Source organism: Mesoplodon densirostris, chromosome 2, assembly GCF_025265405.1.
Source record: "Mesoplodon densirostris isolate mMesDen1 chromosome 2, mMesDen1 primary haplotype, whole genome shotgun sequence".
In the NCBI taxonomy this organism is placed as follows: domain Eukaryota; kingdom Metazoa; phylum Chordata; class Mammalia; order Artiodactyla; family Ziphiidae; genus Mesoplodon; species Mesoplodon densirostris.
Window position 1 is genome coordinate 33302301 of NC_082662.1, and position 19235 is coordinate 33321535.

General features: G+C 49.8%; 1 protein-coding gene across 1 annotated transcript in view; it reads left to right on the forward strand.

Moving 5' to 3' along the window:
* The first annotated feature begins 13579 nt into the window (after positions 1–13579).
* The window catches only part of LOC132502771 (polyadenylate-binding protein 4), a 33773-nt gene continuing 28117 nt past the window's right edge, over positions 13580–19235 (forward strand). The window contains exons 1-2 of the mRNA XM_060118914.1: positions 13580–13730; positions 16377–16492. Of these exons, the coding sequence (XP_059974897.1) occupies positions 13580–13730; positions 16377–16492 (267 nt within the window). The remainder of the gene's footprint in view (positions 13731–16376; positions 16493–19235) is intronic.

Below are 19235 nucleotides of genomic sequence, written 5' to 3' on the forward strand. Positions count from 1 at the left end.
GGCAGGGCCTGAGGGGACAGGGAGCTCCCTCAGTTTGGTCCAGGGCAAGGCCCTCACCTCAGCAGCCTTCCCCCAGGTCTCTGTAGGACAAGGCTCCCTTTCTCCACCACAGCGCCCTCCCATAACAAACTCCACATCCCCACAGCCAGGACCCCTCCTTCCATAGCAGGGTGGGTCCCCCTCCCCTCACCACCACCCTGGACAACCCCCAACTCCTACAGCTGGGCGGTGTCCTTTCACCACACCTTTTCCCATAGGAGCTCCTCCCCCCCCCACCCCCTCCCCTACACACAACTGGGCTGGGGGCTTCCCCTCATTACAGGGCCTCCTCTGTCTACAGCAGGCCCCGCCCCTCTCCTCACAGCAGGGTTCCTCCCCTGGAAACCAGGATCTCAGCACTCTTCCTTCTGCCCAGTCTGCATGCTACAATCTTCATCCTCTTCTCTCCTCTTTACACCTTCCATAGCTCCCTACACCCATAGAAGAGAGCCTGAATCCTCCCCTTGCTATTCAGAGCTTTCCGCACTCAGCCCCTTCCCACCTCTGCAGGCTCCTCTCCTGCCAGGCAGGCTCCTCACATGCTCCCCCTGCATGTCTCCCAAGTTCTTCCTCAAGGTCTTCCAGGCCACCCCAGCAAGAAACTTCTCTCCCTCCTTCCTCTGTACAAATAGAAGTCCTAGCTGGTAGCACTGATGACGCTGATTGCATTCTCCTTTTCATTCGTTCATTCCCTGAGCATTTATTGGGGCTGACTGCGTGCTAGGCCCTGTGCCGGTGATGGGGATAAAGTCGACATGAGCCCACCTTTACTAACTCATAATTGGGTCAAAGAGGTAGATGGCTGACTGTAAAGGGCCTTCAATCCACGCCAAGGAGTTTGGCCCTTCTGGGGGACAGAAGCTCCTGGGGTTTTAAAGCAAGGGTTAAGAGGACCACATTCGTTCCACAGACACTTATAGATTGCTTACAATATGGTGCTGGGGACCCAGAGAGAAGGAATGTGTTTCAGGATGTTTCCTTTGGCTACAGTGTGCAAGATGACCTGGGTGGGGGAAGGAGGGAGAGCAGAGAGGTCCTGCTGCAGAGTTCAGGTGAGAGACGATGATACGAGGGTAGGGGTGGTGGAGGGATGTGGATGGACTGAGAGATGTTAGGAGGGGGCCTTAGGAGGACTTGGGGAATGACTGGATGCGGGGGTGAGAGGGACAGAGGAACTGCGGCAAATGCTCAGACTGGGGGCTGAATAGATAGAGGTGGTGTTGCTGAGAAACAGGTTTGGGGAGGATGAAGAGTCAGTCCCCAGTGGGAACATGAGCCCCTCAAGGAGCCTGTGCCCAAGGAATTGTTTGCAGAGGGAGGTACAGGCCCTCCCCATGAAGCCTGGCTAGAGTGAGGCCCCCACCAGACCCAGAAGGCTGAGTGGACATTCAGGAATGTCCCACTAGAGCCCCAGTTTCCCAGGACATGGCCTGGGAAGTGAATTTGACCTGCCTGGAGTCTCTTTGGCAGGGTGCTAGACTCCAACTGCAGGGTAGCTTGTCATGTAGACACTGTGGAAAAGGAAGCCCTCAGGCTGGCAGAAGGAATTCTACTTCCACAGCCCAGTGCATGCCAGTGTGGCTTCTAATCCTTACTGCTGGAAGTGCCCTAGACAACTAGATCTGAGATCGGTCAGGTCCGTGCCCCTTCCCTTGCTATGTGACCTCAGTGAGTTACAGGATAGCTCTGGGCCTCAGATTCCTCTACTGGGCCATGAGGCAGATCAAGGAGCAGCAGGGGTAGCAACATCCTCTCCCACTTACCAACCCCAGAGAATGAGGACTCCTATATGCTCCCAGAAGAAGGCAGGGAGGGGGAGGTGTGCCATCTTCAGGAACCTAGAACTGTGGGGTCCAAAACGGCTGCCCTGGGGCCAGAGTCAAGGGTACATGTGGAACACGCATGGGCAGAAGGAGGCAGGCTCCATCCTCAGCTGCCCCCTCCTCCAGCCCAAAGCACACTGAGGGCTCAGGGTATAGTCAAGAAAGCTCAAGAACCCAGGGGTGGAAGTATCTGACGGGGAAGGCAGAGCCTCTCCCTCTGCTCCTGTGGGGTGTGCCTGAGTGTCTGCGTAAAGGGCTGGGAGTGGGTGGGAGCACATCAGCGTATGAGACTGCAAATCTGCCAGAGTGCACACGTCTGTGTGTGTGTGTGAGATGGCGTCTGTGTGGTTCTCACTTCCTGCCCCTTTTCTCCTCCTTCCCTGTGCTGCCTTCCTACCATTTTCTGTCTCCTGGGGCCATACCTGTTCTTAGTGCCCATTTGATCCCAGGCCCACCAAGGACTATGACTCCTTCATCTCTCTTCATTCCTTCTAGTGCTCTTAGGTCAGCAGGCCAAAGCTGGTGATGCCCTTTAAGATCATCCTCTCATTTTAGTGAAAACTAGAACCCAGAGAGAGGAGAAAACTGGCTGAGTTACACCCAGGCTGAATCCATGCCACCTGCCTGGACCACCCTCTCCAAATCATGGCTACTCTTCTCTAGTACAGACTCCTACCTGCCTTCCAGGAAAACCATAGCTCTGATCTCCCCCTTGGCCTCAGTGGGACCATCTTGGTGGCTCCAGGCCACAGTATCTGATACCCAGGAAATATCGACCCTTTGGGGTGGCCCACCAGCGCCTCTGACTCAGCACATCTACCACCAGACTCACCCTCAACCCATGATGGTCCTTCTCTCTCCATTGCCCTTCCTTCCTTCCCTCCCTCATCCCAGTGGGGAAATGCGATCATAGTTACCCTTAGTTTCCCCTCTCCCTTTTCCCTAGGTTCAACTTGCTACCAAGTCCTATTGTTCCTTCTTTTGAAGTGTTCCTGAAACCTTCACCATGTCCTCTCTCCCCACATAGTCAGGGCCAGGGGCACAGCCAAGGGGCTGAAACCCAGCTGGGGCACTGCTTGCCAAGCCATCCTGTGGGCTCAACTGCCTCGGAGGGAGTGTGTTTCCTTCTGATTCCTCTGTTCCACGAGAATGTCTTTTCTAGTTTTGCCCAGAAGTACAATATAGGCTAGGGGTGGCCATGCCCATGGGCCCCTGAAACTCCAGAATCCTCTAGAATCTGGTGTCAAGGTGTCCACCTGTCTTGCCTCACCTCCCACTGCTCCCCTCACAATTACATACTTTCAAGTTAGTCTTCTCATAGCCAGAACCTACTTCAACTATTGCTTAGCTGTTTCCGTCTTCCTTAATATCCTCTCTTCTCTTCGGGGCTGATGCAGCTTTAATCAGCCTTCAGGCCTGACTGAAGCCCACTTCCTTATGATCGGCCTCTCCCAGCCTGGAGAGTGGACAGTCAGCAGCATGGACTTGGCATTCTGGGCATGAGTAGAACCTGTGAGCCCATGGAGTTGAGCCCCACAGGTGTGTAGACTCCAGAGCTCTCTGACCCTCACCTGCTGCTCTAGAATTCCACAATGGAGCCTGATTTGGGAGAGACTTTTGCATTACACTCTTGTCTGAGCCAGAAAAAGTTCTCCAGGACTTTTGCTCCATGGCAAAGAGCTTATTCCCTCCCGATATAACCCAATCTGTTTGGGAGCAGCTTGGACAATGAGGAAAGTACTTCTCCCCTTGTTCCTACTTGCCCTCTTGTAGCTGCCCCACACAGGTTGCCACTCTGCCCTCTGTGGCAACACAGAACCGCTCTGCAGAGACCTAAAGGCCACATCTGGAACACAGAGATGTTCAGTGAATGTCCCTTTGTGGATTATATGCAAGGGGCAGAACCCCCTTCTTTCTCCTTGGAATGGCATCAGGCTGTTTTGTTTATCTGTGTTCTCCTGCCATTGCTCCCACTTAGAGACAATGGAACCCAGACACTAGGAAAGGAAGAGTTCACCCAAGGTCAAGTAGAGCCTATCAGCAGAAAGGCGAAGGCCAGAACCCACTGGGGGCATGTTATGTTGGAGCTGTGGCCTGGCTGCATGTGGGCAGGCTCCTCTTGAGAGCTGCCCTCCAGCTGTGAAGGCGCTGGCACTGCCCCATACACAAAGCCGCTGCCCTTCTGGGCTCAGAGGCTTCTTTCAGAGGGCAGGACTCAGGGTTGTGGGCTCCAAATGGGGAGGTGGCAGGGAGGGTGGGAGGGACTGAGGGAGGCAATAATCCCACACCCTCACCCAGCTTCAGAGGAGCTGGTGCTGAGACTGTTGCCATGGTGACAACAGCTCCCTGGTCAGGAGATTTTTCTCTTTCCTCCCCTCCCTTTGCTCTTCTCCAAGCAGTGGCCATAGCAGCAAAAGCCAGGTCTTCTCCCTCTCCTTATTAGTGAAAGACAGGGAATGATAAACAAAAGGTGGGCTCTGTTGAGTACCTCCACCTTGGAGCTGCCCATGCCATGCGGGCTGATGGTCTAGGAGGGACTCCGAACTGCTGAGGAGGAGCCTGGGCCTGGAGAGTATGTGGGAAGGGGTTGGCTCGTACCCAGGCCTCGGTAAGAAGCAATGTCCTTTTGGTGAAGACTAAAGCCTCCTCTCTGAAATGTCTTAATGGTTCAGGGTAAGAGAGAAAGGGTCCTGTTCTCTCATAATCAATCACAGAACCAGAGTGCGTCAGTGTTGGAAGGCTGTCCAATATCATCTCATCAAGTCCACTCTCTGTCCTGCCCACCCTGCCCCCTGTTCCCCATCTCACGAAGGATGAGAGAGGGAAGTGACTTGGCCAAAGTCAAACAGCAACTGAGGCAAAGGCAAGATTTGAACCCAGCTCTTCTGCCCTCCAGGTTCAGGCTGCCTTAGGGAAGGAGCAATACAGTCCACACGGAGCTTTGGCACGATCCCTACTGAGACAGGAAGATAGGAGAGAGGGAGTGGCTGGGAGCAAGAAGGCTAGAGAGGGTACGAATTAGAAAGATATTTGAGAGGTGGAATGAGAAAACTTGGTGCTTTGGCCGTGAGAAGTCAGGGGAACGGAGGAGGTTGGGACCTTGGCAGTGGTGACTGACAGGTATGGATGGTCTGCTGGGGAATGGTGTCCCTGATTTATCTTGAAGCCAGGTGAAAGAGGCCAAACATGGGGCCTCTGCCTTGCACTGAGACCATGGGCAGGGGGACCTGTTGAGAGAGCGTCACAAGGAGGAGAACTGGGTGGTGAGCCTCTTCCCACCCCCAGGTATGCTGTGAGCTCTGTCACCTTGAGGGGTGGAGGTGGGGACAGTCTGAGGGGACAGTGTGAAGTGGGAGTGGGCTCTCTTTGGAGGTGGAGGCTGTCTTTTGGGGCAGGGACATTGCGATGTGAAGTGCAGTGAGCTGCCGGTGGGGCTGGGTAGGGTGTGGGTAGGGGCTATCTGTGGAGGTGGGAGGTTGCCATGGGGCTGAGCGGACTACCCACCTGCAAAGGAGGGAGGGTGATGGGTTCCTCTCTAGCACCGGCAACACCACACCCCCGTGTGTGTGTGCGTGTGACTGTGTATTGGGGGCCAGAGCAGTGGTTGCTCAGGGGGTAAGGAGGCAGCTCTGCCTCCTTGCCTGGGACCTGTGGGGCGTGGACTGGAGTGGGGGGTCCCCTGGCCAGGGGCGAGCCCTCCACATGCTGCCGCCTATGCTGGAACCAGGGGTCAGGGAGATGAATCAGAGGGGGCAGGAGACGAGGGAATGGGAATGAAGAGTGGAGGGGGAAGGGACAAGGGCCTCCACCCGGCCCTGCCCACGTTACCTGAGGCCGTTCGCCGGGTCGCTGGATGACTCTGAGCCTCGGCGAGCCGCGGAGACCGAGACTGGCTCGCGGGCCGGCGGCCAGGTTCTCCAAGGTCCGCGCCCGAGTCGCCTCCCAGCTCTTGTATCACTATGTGTCTCTCAGAGGCGACACGATTTGCATAAGCCCCGCCTCATCTCGGGCAGATTGGGCGTTGATTGGGTCGGCTGAGGCGGAGTGGCAGGCGGGGTTTCAGGTGGGGACCTGGTGCCCAGTGAGGCCCGGAGGCAGGAGAGCGCTCCGCCCACCTGCCCTGAGCTTCCCAGAGTAGCGAGGAAAGAGCGGAGAGCTGTACCCCCATCTGTACCCCGTCCTGAGGCTCAGACCCCGGGCCATCGTCTGAGGTTAAAAGTGTCCACGATTGAATTGGATTCGCAAAAACAACCGCATGGTTGCTATGGAAACGGAAGAGCCAAAGCTGAGTCTCTAAGCCTTTCCTTCTTGGGCCCCAGCGGGGGTGGGGATGGAAAAGAGGATGAGTCACAAGATGTGACCCCCCGACACACCCCATATCCCACCCCAAATCGGAGGAGGGCAACGAGGAGCTGAGTTGGGGAGGGAAGAGATGAGGTGGTCAGCAGCCCACGCCTTCGCATCATCCCCTCCCCCAACACATACACTCCCCTCAAGCCATGGCGGGTGGGCGAGGATGGCGAAGTACCCAGCCTCTACCTAGCCCCATGCTAGCCGTGGGCCCCCCACAGCCTCTAATTCCGATCCGTCCCTTCCTTGTTTCTCACGGAGTCCCAGAGGCCTCCCGAAATCTCCCCCAGAAGGATCTGCCTACCTCATGAACCCCTCCATTCCCCACCCTCCCGTCTTCCCGTCCCGTAGACGAAGCCTGTCCCCAGCCGCCAGTCTCCGGCCTCTGATGTTGACACAAGCCAGAAGCGGTTTACACTGTGTGGGTCTGGAAGGTTTCAGGGCCCTGGGAACACCTCCTCCCCGCACTTGGGGGTCTCCCCAAAGCCGGGCCCAGCAGCCCCAGCTGCAGTGGCAGCTGAGAGCTCCTGACCCAAGGCAATGAGAAGGAATCCTTTTACTCCAAACTGGGGGCGAAGGGGAAGCAGATAGTCTCGGGTTCGGCCACGTGCGGGGGAGGCACTTCTAGGCATCTGATAAAAGTAGGGCGGGGCATCTGGGGATTGGTTGAATCTGAGCCCGGATGTTGAAGAGGGGGGGAGGGGAGGCGGGGCTTCTGCCAACTGAGTGAGTGTTGAGGTGGGCTGCGCGATAGGGGCTGAGGACCAGCTTGCCAAGAGGGGAGGCTAGGTTTCTCTGGCTGATCCCAGAAACTTCAGGGCCAGGCTCGCTGGGGAGGAGCCAGTGGAGTTCTCTCTTTTTCTTTAGGAATCGTCCGGTTCCCGTGAAAACTGTTTTGCTATCCATCCTCCCAGCTGCAGGCTATGTCTTCTCTCTAGGGGCCTAGCAGGATGAGAGCATACCTGGGGCACCAATTAGCAGGCACGTCCCTGGCCCCTTTGTTTGGTGATTTACGAGAGACAGGTGTTTGAAAGCCCTGACTCTGTCACGTTCTGAGCACCTGGCCCTGGGGACCCAGAGACAGGCAAAAGCTCATCCTTGCTCACAGATACCATAATCTAAGGCATGAGGAAGTGGGGAGAGGCAGCATGAGATACTGGAAGTGGTCTCTGGAACTCTAAAATAAAATCCCATCTTTGCCAATGACCCCACATGTGACCATGGGCAAGACCCTACTCTCTCTGTGCCTCCCAGTCTGTAAAATGTGGGAGCTGGTACAGGAAGCCCAGGAGAGCAGGGGAAGAGTTTCAACTAGGAGGGTGAAGAAAGATTGTTTGTCACCCTGGACAGAATTATGTGGGCATGAATCTGACTGCTCCACTACACCTGTGAGCTTCTTAACAATAGGTAACATACAGATAGCTTACTTTGTGCCAAATGCTCTTCTAACACTGTATATGTATTGCCTAATTTATTTCTCATAAGAACTCTTCGAGGCAGGTACTTTTATCACTCCCATTTAACAGATGAGGACATTGAGGCACAGAACAGTTAAGGGACTAGCCCAAGTTCACATAGCTAGTAAAGCTGCAGAGCTGGGATTTGAATCCAAGCAGTCTGGCTCCAGAGCCCAGACTTGTTGCCAGTACACAATACCGCCTCTCTTTAAGATCATTCAAGTCCTCAATGGGAGGGGCCTTGGATTGGAATATTCTTTTCTGATCCCCCAAGGCATTAAAAAGACAAAGCCCAGCAGGATATAGTGGTCCTGCTCTGGCTCTTTAAGTCAGGCAGGACCACCCACACAGCTTTGCCCTTGACTCTTCCCAGGCCCTGTGACTGTTCCTGAACTGCCAGTCATAACCCATCTTCACCAGCTTATAATACTTGAGACCCTGATCTTGATCCTGCCTCTGCCCTTTAGGTTCGATGCTTAAAGCAATAGCAACTGACATTGATGAGTTGCTTCGCTATGTACCAGACACACTGTTAGGGGAAACACTGACTGAAACTGCCCGCCCTGGCCAGGCAAAGACAGTAACAATTTGCATGACTTATTTTACGACAGGAGATCCTGGTAAGGAACATGGAACTAATAAGCCACCACCAACTGGAAGAATATGGGAAAGGTCAAAAGGAGAGAGGAGACGCCAGTCCACATGTCCTACCAACATCCCAGACTCCTCCTCGCTGGAATCCATCTTGGCTGAGCGGTTGTGCGTGCCCCCAGAAAGGACCCTGAGTCAGAATGATTGGCCAGAGACAACCCAGAAACTAATCCCATCACCCTAAAACCTGAGACTATGAGCCACGTGGCAGAGCAGTCCTCCTGGGTTCCCTCACCCTCCTGCTCTCCGCCCGGGCGCCCCTTCCCAATAAAGTCTCTTGCTGTGTCAGCACGTGTGTCTCCTCGGACAGTTCATTTCCGAGTGTGAGATAAGAGCCCACTCTCGGGCCCGGGAAGGGGTCCCCCTTCCCGCAACAACTCTGCCCAGTCCTTTATCTGCATCATCCCAGAAATGACCTCTGCCAGGGGTCATTCCTGTTGAGGCACAGGCGTTACCAATCAGAACAGATGCTGGCCTTAGTGCTAGATCAAGGACTCTGTTCTGCCAAGAGTGAACACTTTAGTTACTGGATCAAGGGGAGCAGGCAGCAGAGAGGCTAGGGAGGTAGGGACCCAAGGCTATGGCTATCTACCAATCAATTTGCAGATATTTTGATGTTTTAACAACCAGCTGTACCAGTATGTAGGGACTGAATTTCCGTGCTGGTATCATTACTTTATTTCATGGCAGTGGATGGCAGCTCAGAGATGTTAGACAACTTGCCCACTGTAACACAGCCCACTAGTGACAGAACTGGGATTCCAACCTAAGTCTGACGCCAGAGCACAGTCTTAACCACTAACTGACCTGTGTTCCTGGGAAAGGAGAGTGTCCAGAACAAGAGTTGTTTCCACTGTTCGGCGGCTAAAGGCTGAGCCAGAGGAATGAGGTTTAAGTTCTGAAACTTTGTTGTGGCCTCTCTGTTCTCAGGCTTGGCAATACCTACTACGTATGTTGAGCGAGTGGGCTCTGCAGAATAAGGAGGGTGGAGCAGGCTGCAAGGAATAAGGAACGGTGTGTCTGTGTGGGAGACCCCAAAAAGGAGGCACAGAAGGCACTGAGCCCATAGGGTTTCAGTGAGGGCAGAAGTTTGCAGGCTGTGGCCACTTCGATTTGCTTCACCAGAATGCTAGCATTCCTCCCCTTGTTGGTCCCAAACTGTGCCTTTATGATGGATAATGCCTTCCTGACTCCCTGGGTTTCCTCAGCCTTGGCTAGTGCAGCCTGGTGACAGCTGGAATTCACCTTGGTTCTAGATATTTCATAGTCTTCTTAGTGGCTGGGAGAGAGTAAGATCACCAGCTTTGGGCTCTTTCCCTTTCTCTATTGGCTCAGCAGGATTTTTTTTTTTAACTTCCAAAATAGAAATCTATTTTTTTTTTCCTGTTAATGCATAGTGGCTAAGAAAATAATAGAGAGGTTGGAAGTTCCCCATGCTCTCTCCCTTGAGAATTACCTGCAGGGGACCTTGTGTTTTGGCTGGCCCTGCCCTCACTCACTTTCTGCTGGAGAAGCCCTATAGTGTAGTGGGTTAAATGTATAGACCCTGGGGCCAGGCTGCCTGGGTTTGCATCCCAGCTCTATCACTTTCCAGCGGTATGACCACAGGCAGTTTACTTTATCTCTCTATGTCTCAATTTCCTCATCTGTAAAATAGGGATAGTAAGACCAGTACCTATTTCAAAGTGCTACTCTAAGGATTAAAATGAGTTAATATATGCAAAGCGCTTAGAACCGATTTTGCTTTGGGGAATTAGCCCCCATTGTATACAGTCTTGGTGGGACTATCAATCCGGTGTCCTGCCTTCTCATGGGCAAGTGTTGGGCATGAGACTCGGGTAAGGCTAAATAGTCTCTCTCTCTCTCCCAAGCTAATCTGAATCTTGAGTAAGGTGACTCAAAGGTGGTAGATAATTAGCTCTGGTTTATTCCAGAGCAGTGCCCTGATGACACTGTATGTTCATTCCTGCTATCTGAATCCCCAGGGATCACTTTGGTACACATCTCTTCCAAGACCTGCTTTTCCTTTGTCTCTGTGAGCCATTTCACATCTCTCCCCCCAAATTTATTTTCTTTCTTTTTTTTAAACTGAAGCTATCTAGAGGTGACTTCTGTTTGCTTGCAGAAAGTTCATATGAGTTTGTCATATTTCTCTATTGGTAATGACTCTTGGTTGCAAATGACAGGAAATCCAGCCCACAATGGGCTAAGCAAAAGAAGGATGTAGTGGCTCTAGTAAGGGAAAACCCCAAGAGTAGATTGGACTTCAGGGGTGGCTTGATTCAGGGGCTTAAACAATGTGATTAATATCTGACCTCTTCCTAGGGCTTGGCTTTACTCACTTGTGTCAATGTCAATTTTGTTCTTGGGATCCATATAAAGGCAAGATATCTGCCATCATCTCTAGCCAACATCCTTTCAGGTAGAGTCCCACAGAAAAGAAGAGTTTCTCTTCCCCAGGGCAGCTAGTCAACATCCTGGGCTGGTTCTCATTGGCCTGATTTGGGACAGGCTAAGTTCAGAATCAATTGCTGAAAACAGGGGGATGCAGTGCTTTCATTGGCTAGGGCTGAGTCACTTGTCTACCCCTAGAACTGGGAGGTAAGGTCAACTCCTCCCAAAAGATGTGTATCCAGAGTAGGGAAAGAGGGTGTTCCTATCAAGGACAACAGAAGTTCCTAAATTATAAAAACACATACAAGTTATACTATCAGAGTACTGACAGGAAACAGATGGTACTCAAAGAGATAACTAAGATAGGTCAATGGGGGAACTATTTACACAGATATGGGCAGGGTTAAGAAATCAGCAAGGTATTGTCAAGCATCCTGGGGCTAGCGCCAGTGGAGAGTCATGACTATTTCTAGCCCTCACGTGGTGAGAAAGGGAACAGAGCTGTTACTTTAGGAGAGTCTTCCAGTGGGATCCATGACCTTTGGTAAAGGAACAGAGTCACTGCCAACACCTGGCCTGGTACAGAGAGACTGAGGGTCGGTGGAATAAATACACTGACCCCCTTCTATTCCCATGTGCCATTCTCATACTCATGTCTTCCATTGGCCAAACACAACAAGAAGCCAGAGGGCAAAGTAGCCCAGTTGATACAAGTTCACAAGTCAGTCTCCTGGGGCAGCACAGAGAGGGTAGAAAGTGGAGGCAAGCAGAGAACAAACCTAATGGGGGAAATAAATAGATGATATAGATATGGATACACACACATATATATGTATACTAAGTAGCTCTCTATATATAGACTTTCAAGTGCATTGACTTTCAAGTTAGGCAGCCCTTGGACAAGTTACTTAACTTCTCTGCAATTCTTTTTCCTCGTGTGGGATTGGGCATAATAAGAAGAATGACTTGTTATGTGAGGCATCCAAGGAGGATAAATTGCTTAGCAGAGTGCCTGGCACAAGTAAGCACTATGTTCACATAAATATATAAGCCACAGTTAAGGTGCTATATTTGCTGGGGCAGAGGCTAAGCTGCTGTAACAAATAGATCCAACCATACCATAACTCAAACGCAATAGAAATTTTTTCTTGTTTATGTACAGTCTAGGGTCAGTGTCAGGTTGGTGAATGGCTCTCCTTCTTATAGGAATTTGGGACTGAGGCTCCTTCTACATTGTGATTCTACCATTTCCTAAGGTCTCCAGCCAGTGAAAAGGGAAAGAGAATGGAGGAAGCTGGAAATGGCTCATATCGCTTCCTTTCATGTACCAGGGAAAACAAAAATGATTCTAGTATTTCCAAGAGTGCATTTAATACAAGAGATTGGACACAAAAATGTTAGAAGGGCTCTAGGAACAAAACACAGACAGTGAGGTTACCCAGAGATGTCTAATTAGGGGACGCCATTACCACCAGTGGGCTGGAGGGGTAAAAAGGAAGACGATGCTCTCCGGAGCCCATGTTCATTGCATTGCGAAGGCAGCTGGTGCACCTGCTGCTGTCACTACTAGAACCACCACCACTGCTGCCCTGCAGGAAGCCAGGAGCTCACACCCTTGCTGAAGTCACTTGCTGCTGCTGTTGACACTGCCAGACTTAGAGTTCAAGAGCACCATGCTGCTGAGGCTGCTGGAGTGCCAGCCACCTACCACGTCTGGAAGAGTGCTGCTTGAGCAGGAACCCAGGAGCCTGCAGCCACTCATTGTTTTTGCTGCACTTACAACTGCTGGAGAAAGAAAAAAAAAGCTTCTCCCTTCTGTCTTCCAAACTCCCACCAGTGCCTCTGACTGGCAAGACCTAAGGGGAAGGCAGCTGAAAAAGGAGTCTAAGAAATGTAGATTACAGGCTTCCAGCTCCAGGCTATACAGAGGAGGGCAGTGTAGGACGAGAACAGAGTTAGAGCAAGCAGATAAGTGGCTGGTATTATAAATTCAGAGTACTGAGGACTGTAGTTTCAGCCACCTTCCTGCAGTGTTTACTGAGAGATGCTCAACTTCAAAACTAGCCCAAGAATCTCTCTACCCTCCCAATAGATTTCTACAAAGAGGACGGAAACTGGAGGAGATTATGATTGTAAAGGGAGACAGACTGTCCTCGCCCTTCATTCCTTGTGAGTGTATTCATCTGGTTCCCTTCCTGATAGCTCTGGGAGGGGGATCCCAGAAATTAGCTCATGAAGTTTTGGGGTATCCTCAATATAAAGGAAACACCTGTTTTCTGCTTCCTGCGTCTTTCTTTCCTGTGTGTCTCCTTGACTCTCACACCACTACCACACTCACACAGAACACTTCACTTTTGACCCTTCTGGTCCCCACACCAAAACAATTCTCTGGGACACAAGCTGGGTGTCTTAAAATTTAACTCAATTCTGATGCTATCTACCTGGAGATAGAACCTGTAAGATCCCACGGTTAAGGGCTCAGTCTTACAAACTGTTCCCATATGAATCTCCCATTCAGATGCCAATCACAAGTAGTAGGTCCCCACGTCACCCAAAATTTCTCTCCCACTTGGCTACAAATCATGGGTTTCCATGACCCCCTCCTTGGGGTTGATTAATTTGCTAGAGCCACATGCAGAACTCAGGGAAATACTTACGTTTACCACTTTATTAAAGGATATGATAAAGGATACAGATGAACAGCCAGATGAAGAGGTGCATGGGGCAAGGTATGTGGGAAGGGCGCAGAACTTCCGTGTCCTTTCCAGAAGCATCACTCTCCCAGCACCTCCAGGTGTTCACCAACCTGGAAGCTCTCCAAACCCTCTCATTTTGGGGTTTTTATGGAGGCTTCCTTACATAGGCATGATTGACTATGTAACTGGTGATCAATTCAACCTCCAGCTGATCGCGGTGGCCTCGCCCTGCAGCGACTTGAAGCAGGGTTTCAGTTCCTGGCCAGAGACTGAGGTTGGGTCTCGTCATTCAGAGCACCAGATCCTAGCACTGACCAGTGGTCAGTGACAAGGCCCTGGCCCTTCAGCTTTGCAGAAAAGAATTCCCACAAAGATGGAAAGTAGTGAAACAAGTAAAGTATTTATTAGGAGGAAAAAGAGTACAGTATGTGGATAGACACACAGGTGGACTCAGAGAGAGAGAAAGTCGTGCCCTCGTGGTAGTTTAAATCATTTATATGGGACATTTCTTCCAGGTTTCCTTTGGCCAATCATTTTGATTTTCCTGGTTCAGAGTCCATATTTGGTATATCTCAGGATCCTCCAATGTGTGTGTGTGCATCTCTCAGCCAAGATGGATTCCACCCAATAGGACTATGGGTAGTTGACATTACTTACTATGGGGTGCCACCCCCTCCCTTTTTGACCTCCAGGGAGCCTTTCTGCGCATGTGTAGTCAGGGAGTTCTCCCTGATTTTCGGGAATGAGAAATATGTGGTCTCTTATCTTTTATCTGGGCAGGGCCCAGCCTCCTCTCTCAAATGTCCTGCCATTCTCCTCTTGGAGTATCTGTCCACAGGGAACAAATCTCCAATTGCTTTCCTTGGGGGACCCATCTCCTCCTGCCTCACAGCCCCTCTCCCCTTCCAGGAGGTCAAGGGATGGGAAAGAAAGTTCCAACCCTACAACCAAAGGGTTGGTTCCCCTGGCAACCAGCCCCATCCTTAGGTGACCCCAGGGCATGCCAGAAGTCACCTCATTAACATGACAAAAGACACCATTCTCTATCCATTTAGGAAATTCCAAGGGTTTTAGAAACTGTGCTGTCAGTGAAGACCAAATATGTATTTCTTGTTATAATTCACAATATCACACTCAGGAAGGGGAATTGACTCATTTGTCAGTTCTCTCTCAGCTGACGCATAATATCATCTGCCTCAGTGCTGCAACGGCAAGGGTAGGATGATGTAGGAAAAGGTATCGGGGAGAGATGATGTAGTGACAGTGCCAATTGGAGAGAGAAAAGAGCGTGCCCTGGAGTGGTCAGTTCCTGAGAGTTACGGAAGACAGATCTCACAGTCCAGCACTGATCCACTGAACTTTTCGCGACAATGGGAAAGTTCTACCTCCATGCTTATCGCTTATCCGATATGGTAGCTATTAGCCACTCGTGACTAGCACTTGAAATGTGGCTGTTGTGAATGAAGAAACAGAATTTAAAATTTTTATTTAACTTTAATCAATTTTAATTTAAATAATCACACATAGGTTGTGCTTATTAGATCGGACAGTACCAGATGCCGAACTTGAAGTTGGAGATAAAGAGACTACATAAGATTGGGAGCTGCAGGCTTGCTGGGACCATTGCAGGGGAACCCCACGTGCTGTCAGCTGAGAGTCAGCAAACAAATGTGACTATGTTTCAAGAGCCCACCCCTATCTAAGAGAATGGCTTAGGATCAAATCTCTCTCCAGCAGAGCCTGTAGGGAGCTCACTGCTGGCTCTTGAGTCTACAGACCATGAACTGGATTAGTGGTGGCGAGGGTGAAATTCAACCAGAACACGCTGTCGACTAAAAAATTATTCACAGTCTAAAAGTTGAGAGTTATCTTTTGTTCTGTAACCGAGCAGGACCCTATGGGGCCTTCCTGGGACAGGCCTTCCCCCATATCCTCTGCTTTAACTCCTCTCTGAAGTAGCTAGATAACAGTATTTGATGCACATTTCCTGAGTTGTTTTACAGATGTGAAAACCCCCCACCAAACGGAAGATGTTAACTACTTGATGACCATGAGCACATGGGCCCAGGCCTCCTGGAGCCTAAGGACTGATAATGTTAACCCCTGTGACACCACCCTGTTACCTCACCATCAGTCAATCAGAGAATTGTGCATGAGCTGATCACTTACCCTTTGACCCACCTCCCTCACCTGGCTTTTATTATTATTATTTTTTGGCTGCGTTGGGTCTTTGTTGCTGTGCACAGGCTTTTCTCTAGTTGCGGCGAGTGGGGGCTACTCTTTGTTGTTGTGCGCGGACTTCTCATTGAGGTGGCTTCTCTTGTGGTGGAGCACAGGCTCTAGGCACGCAGGCTTCAGTAGGTGTGGCTCTTGGGCTCTAGAGTGCAGGCTTGGTAGTTGTAGCACAGGGGCTTAGTTGTTCTGCGGCATGTGGGATCTTCCCAGACCAGGGATCAAACCCATGTCCCCTGCATTGGCAGGCGGATTCTTAACCACTGCGCCACCAGGGAAGCCCCCTTCACCTGCTTTTAAAAATGCTTTGCCAAAACCCTTCCGGGAGCTCGGGGCTTTTTAGGGAATGAGACACCTGTCTCCTTGCATGGCCCTGCAATAAACCTTTCTCTGCTCCAAACTCCGATGTTTCAGTTTGTTTGGCTTCACTGTGCATCGGGCACATGAACTTGTGCTAAGAATTCAGTGGGATATTTTAGGACTTTAAACCCAGGAGGCAGCATCTCAAGTAGCCATGATAGAACTGCTCCGAGGAGGTGAGGGGGGAGCTGGGATATATTGGAGTTTTGCAACAAAGGGCAGGAGTAGGGAACATCAAAAGATTTTTTTTACCCACCCACCCCCGCCAAAGCCTCCTCTGTCTGCACGGGTCCCAGGCCCGAACCCCACCACTGCCAAGGCCTCCTCTGGCCGTGTGGGTCCCAGTGGACCTGAGCACTGCCCCCCCCCCATAGCCTCCATGGGCCACGCGGGTCCAGGCAGACCGAGCACCACCCACCTCCAAAGCCTCCTCCAGCTGTGCCGGCCCCTGCAGACACACCCATGGAAGCCAGCGCCCCAGCCAGCCTGTGTGGGCACACGCGCTCCAGGCCAGCTTCAGGGACAGACACTGGTGAAAGGAACACACACAGAGGTGGTGCTGACACAGCAGGTTCAGAGACCCACCTAGAGGTCTTGGAGGCCGTCCTGGGGAGGCAGGGGTTGGATGTAGCTCACCACGGGGGCAAGGACACTGATAGCAAAGGCACCAGGGAATTTTAATTTTTCATTTATTTTAATTTTTTTCCAATTTTTTTTTGCTGTTGTGTTTTGTTGTTTCAATTTTATTTTTCTAATTTTATTTTATTTTTTATGCTTTGTTATTGTTATGCTCTTTTTTGTTGTTGCCTGTTCTGTTTTTGGGGGTTTTTTTTTTCCCCCGCTGCATGGCTTGCGGGGTCTTGGTTCCCAGGCCAGGGGTTGGGCCTGAGCCCCTGTGGTGGGAGTGCTGAGTCCAAGCTGCTGGAATAACAGAGTACTTCAGGCCCCAGGGAATATTAATAGGTGTGAGCTCTCCCAGAGGTCCTCATCTTGGCACCAAGACCTGGCTCCACCCAGCTGCCTGCAAACTCCAGGGCTGGACACCTCAGACCAAACAACCAGCAAGACAAGAACACAGCTCCATCCATCAACAAAAAAGAGGTGACAGAGAAATATGTTACAGACGAAGGAGAAAGGTAAAAACCTACAGGACCAAATAAATGAAGAGGAAATAGGCAATCTACCTGAAAAAGAATTCAGAGTAATGATAGTAAAGATGATCCTAGACCTCAGAAATAGAATGGAGGCACAGATGGAGAAAATACAATAACTGTTTAACAAGGACCTAGAAGAACTAAAGAACAAACAAACAGTGATGAACAACACAATAACTGCAATGAAAAATACACTAGAAGGACTCAATACCAGAATTACTGAGGCAGAAGAACAAATAAGTGAGCTGGAAGATAGAATGGTGGAAATAACTGCTGAAGAGCAGAATAAAGAAAAAAAGAATGAAAAGAAATGAGGACAGTCTCAGAGACCTCTGGGACAACACTAAACACATCAACATTCAAATTATAGGGGTCCCAGAAGAAGAAGAGAAATATAAAGGGTCTGAGAAAATATTTGAAGAGATTATAGTCGAAAACTTCCCTAACATGGGAAAGGAAATAGCCACCCAAGTCCAGGAAGCACAGAGAGTCCCATACAGGAAAAACCCAAGGAGAAACATGACAAGACACATATTAATCAAACTAACAAAAATTAAATTCAAAGAAAAAATATTAAAAGCAGCAAGGGAAAGCAACAAATAACATACAAGGGAATCCCCATAAGGTTATCAGCTGATTTTTCAGCAGAAACTCAGCAGGTCAGAAGAGAGCAGCAGGATATATTTAAAGTGTTGAAAGGGAAAAACCTACAACCAAGATTACTCTACCCAGCAAGGATATCATTCAGATTCGATGGAGAAATCTAAAGCTTTACAGACAAGCAAAAGCTAAGAGAATTCAGCACCACCAAACCAGCTCTACAACAAATCCTAAAGGAACTTCTCTAAGTGGGAAACACAAGAGAAGAAAAGGACCTACACAAACAAACCCATAACAATTAAGAAAATGGTAATAGGAACATACGTATCGATAATTACCTTAAACATGAATGGACTAAATGCTCCAACCAAAAGACACAGACGGGCCGAATGGATACAAAAACAAGACCTGTATATATGTTGTCTACAAGAGATCCACTTCAGACCTAGGGACGCATACAGACTGAAAGTGAGGGGGTGGAAAAAGATATTCCATCAAATGGAAATCAAAAGAAAGCTGGAGTAGCAATACTCATATCAGACAAAATAGACTTTAAATAAAGACTCTTACAACATATAAGGAAGGACACTACATAATCATCAAGGGATCAATCCAAGAAGAAGATATAACAATTATAAATATATATGCACACAACATAAGAGCACCTCAATACATAAGGCAAATGCTAACAGCCATAAAAGGGGAAATCGACAGTAACACAATAATAGTGGGGGACTTTAACACCCCATTTACACCAATGGACAGACCATCCAGACATAAAATTAATAAAATAAAATAACACAAGCTTTAAATGACACATTAGACCGGATAGGCTTAATTGATATTTATAGGACATTCCATCCAAAAACAGCAGAAAACACTTTCTTCTAAAGTGCACATGGAACATTCTCCAGGACAGATCATATCTTGGGTCACAAATCAAGCCTCGGCAAATTTAAGAAAATTGAAATCAGATCAAGCATCTTTTCCAACCACAATGCTATGAGATTAGAAATCAATTACAGGGAAACAAACCGTAAAAGACACAAACACATGGAGGCTAAACAGTATACTACTAAATAACCAAGAAGTCACTGAAGAAATCAAAGTGGAAATCAAAAAATACCTAGAAACAAATGACAACAAAAACACGACAACCCAAAACCTATGGGATGCAGCAAAAGCGGCTCTAAGAGGGAAGTTTATAGCAATACAATCCTACCTCAAGAAACAAGAAAAATCTCAAATAAACAACCTAACCTTACACCTAAAACAACTAGAGAAAGAAGAACAAACAAAACCCAAAGTTAGTAGAAGGAAAGAAATCATAAAAATCAGAGCAGAGGGCTTCCCTGGTGGTGCAGTGGTTGGGAGTCCGCCTGCCGATGCAGGGGACACGGGTTCGTGCCCCAGGCCGGGAAGATCCCGCATGCCGTGGAGCAGCTGGGCCCGTGAGCCATGGCCACTGAGCCTGCGCTT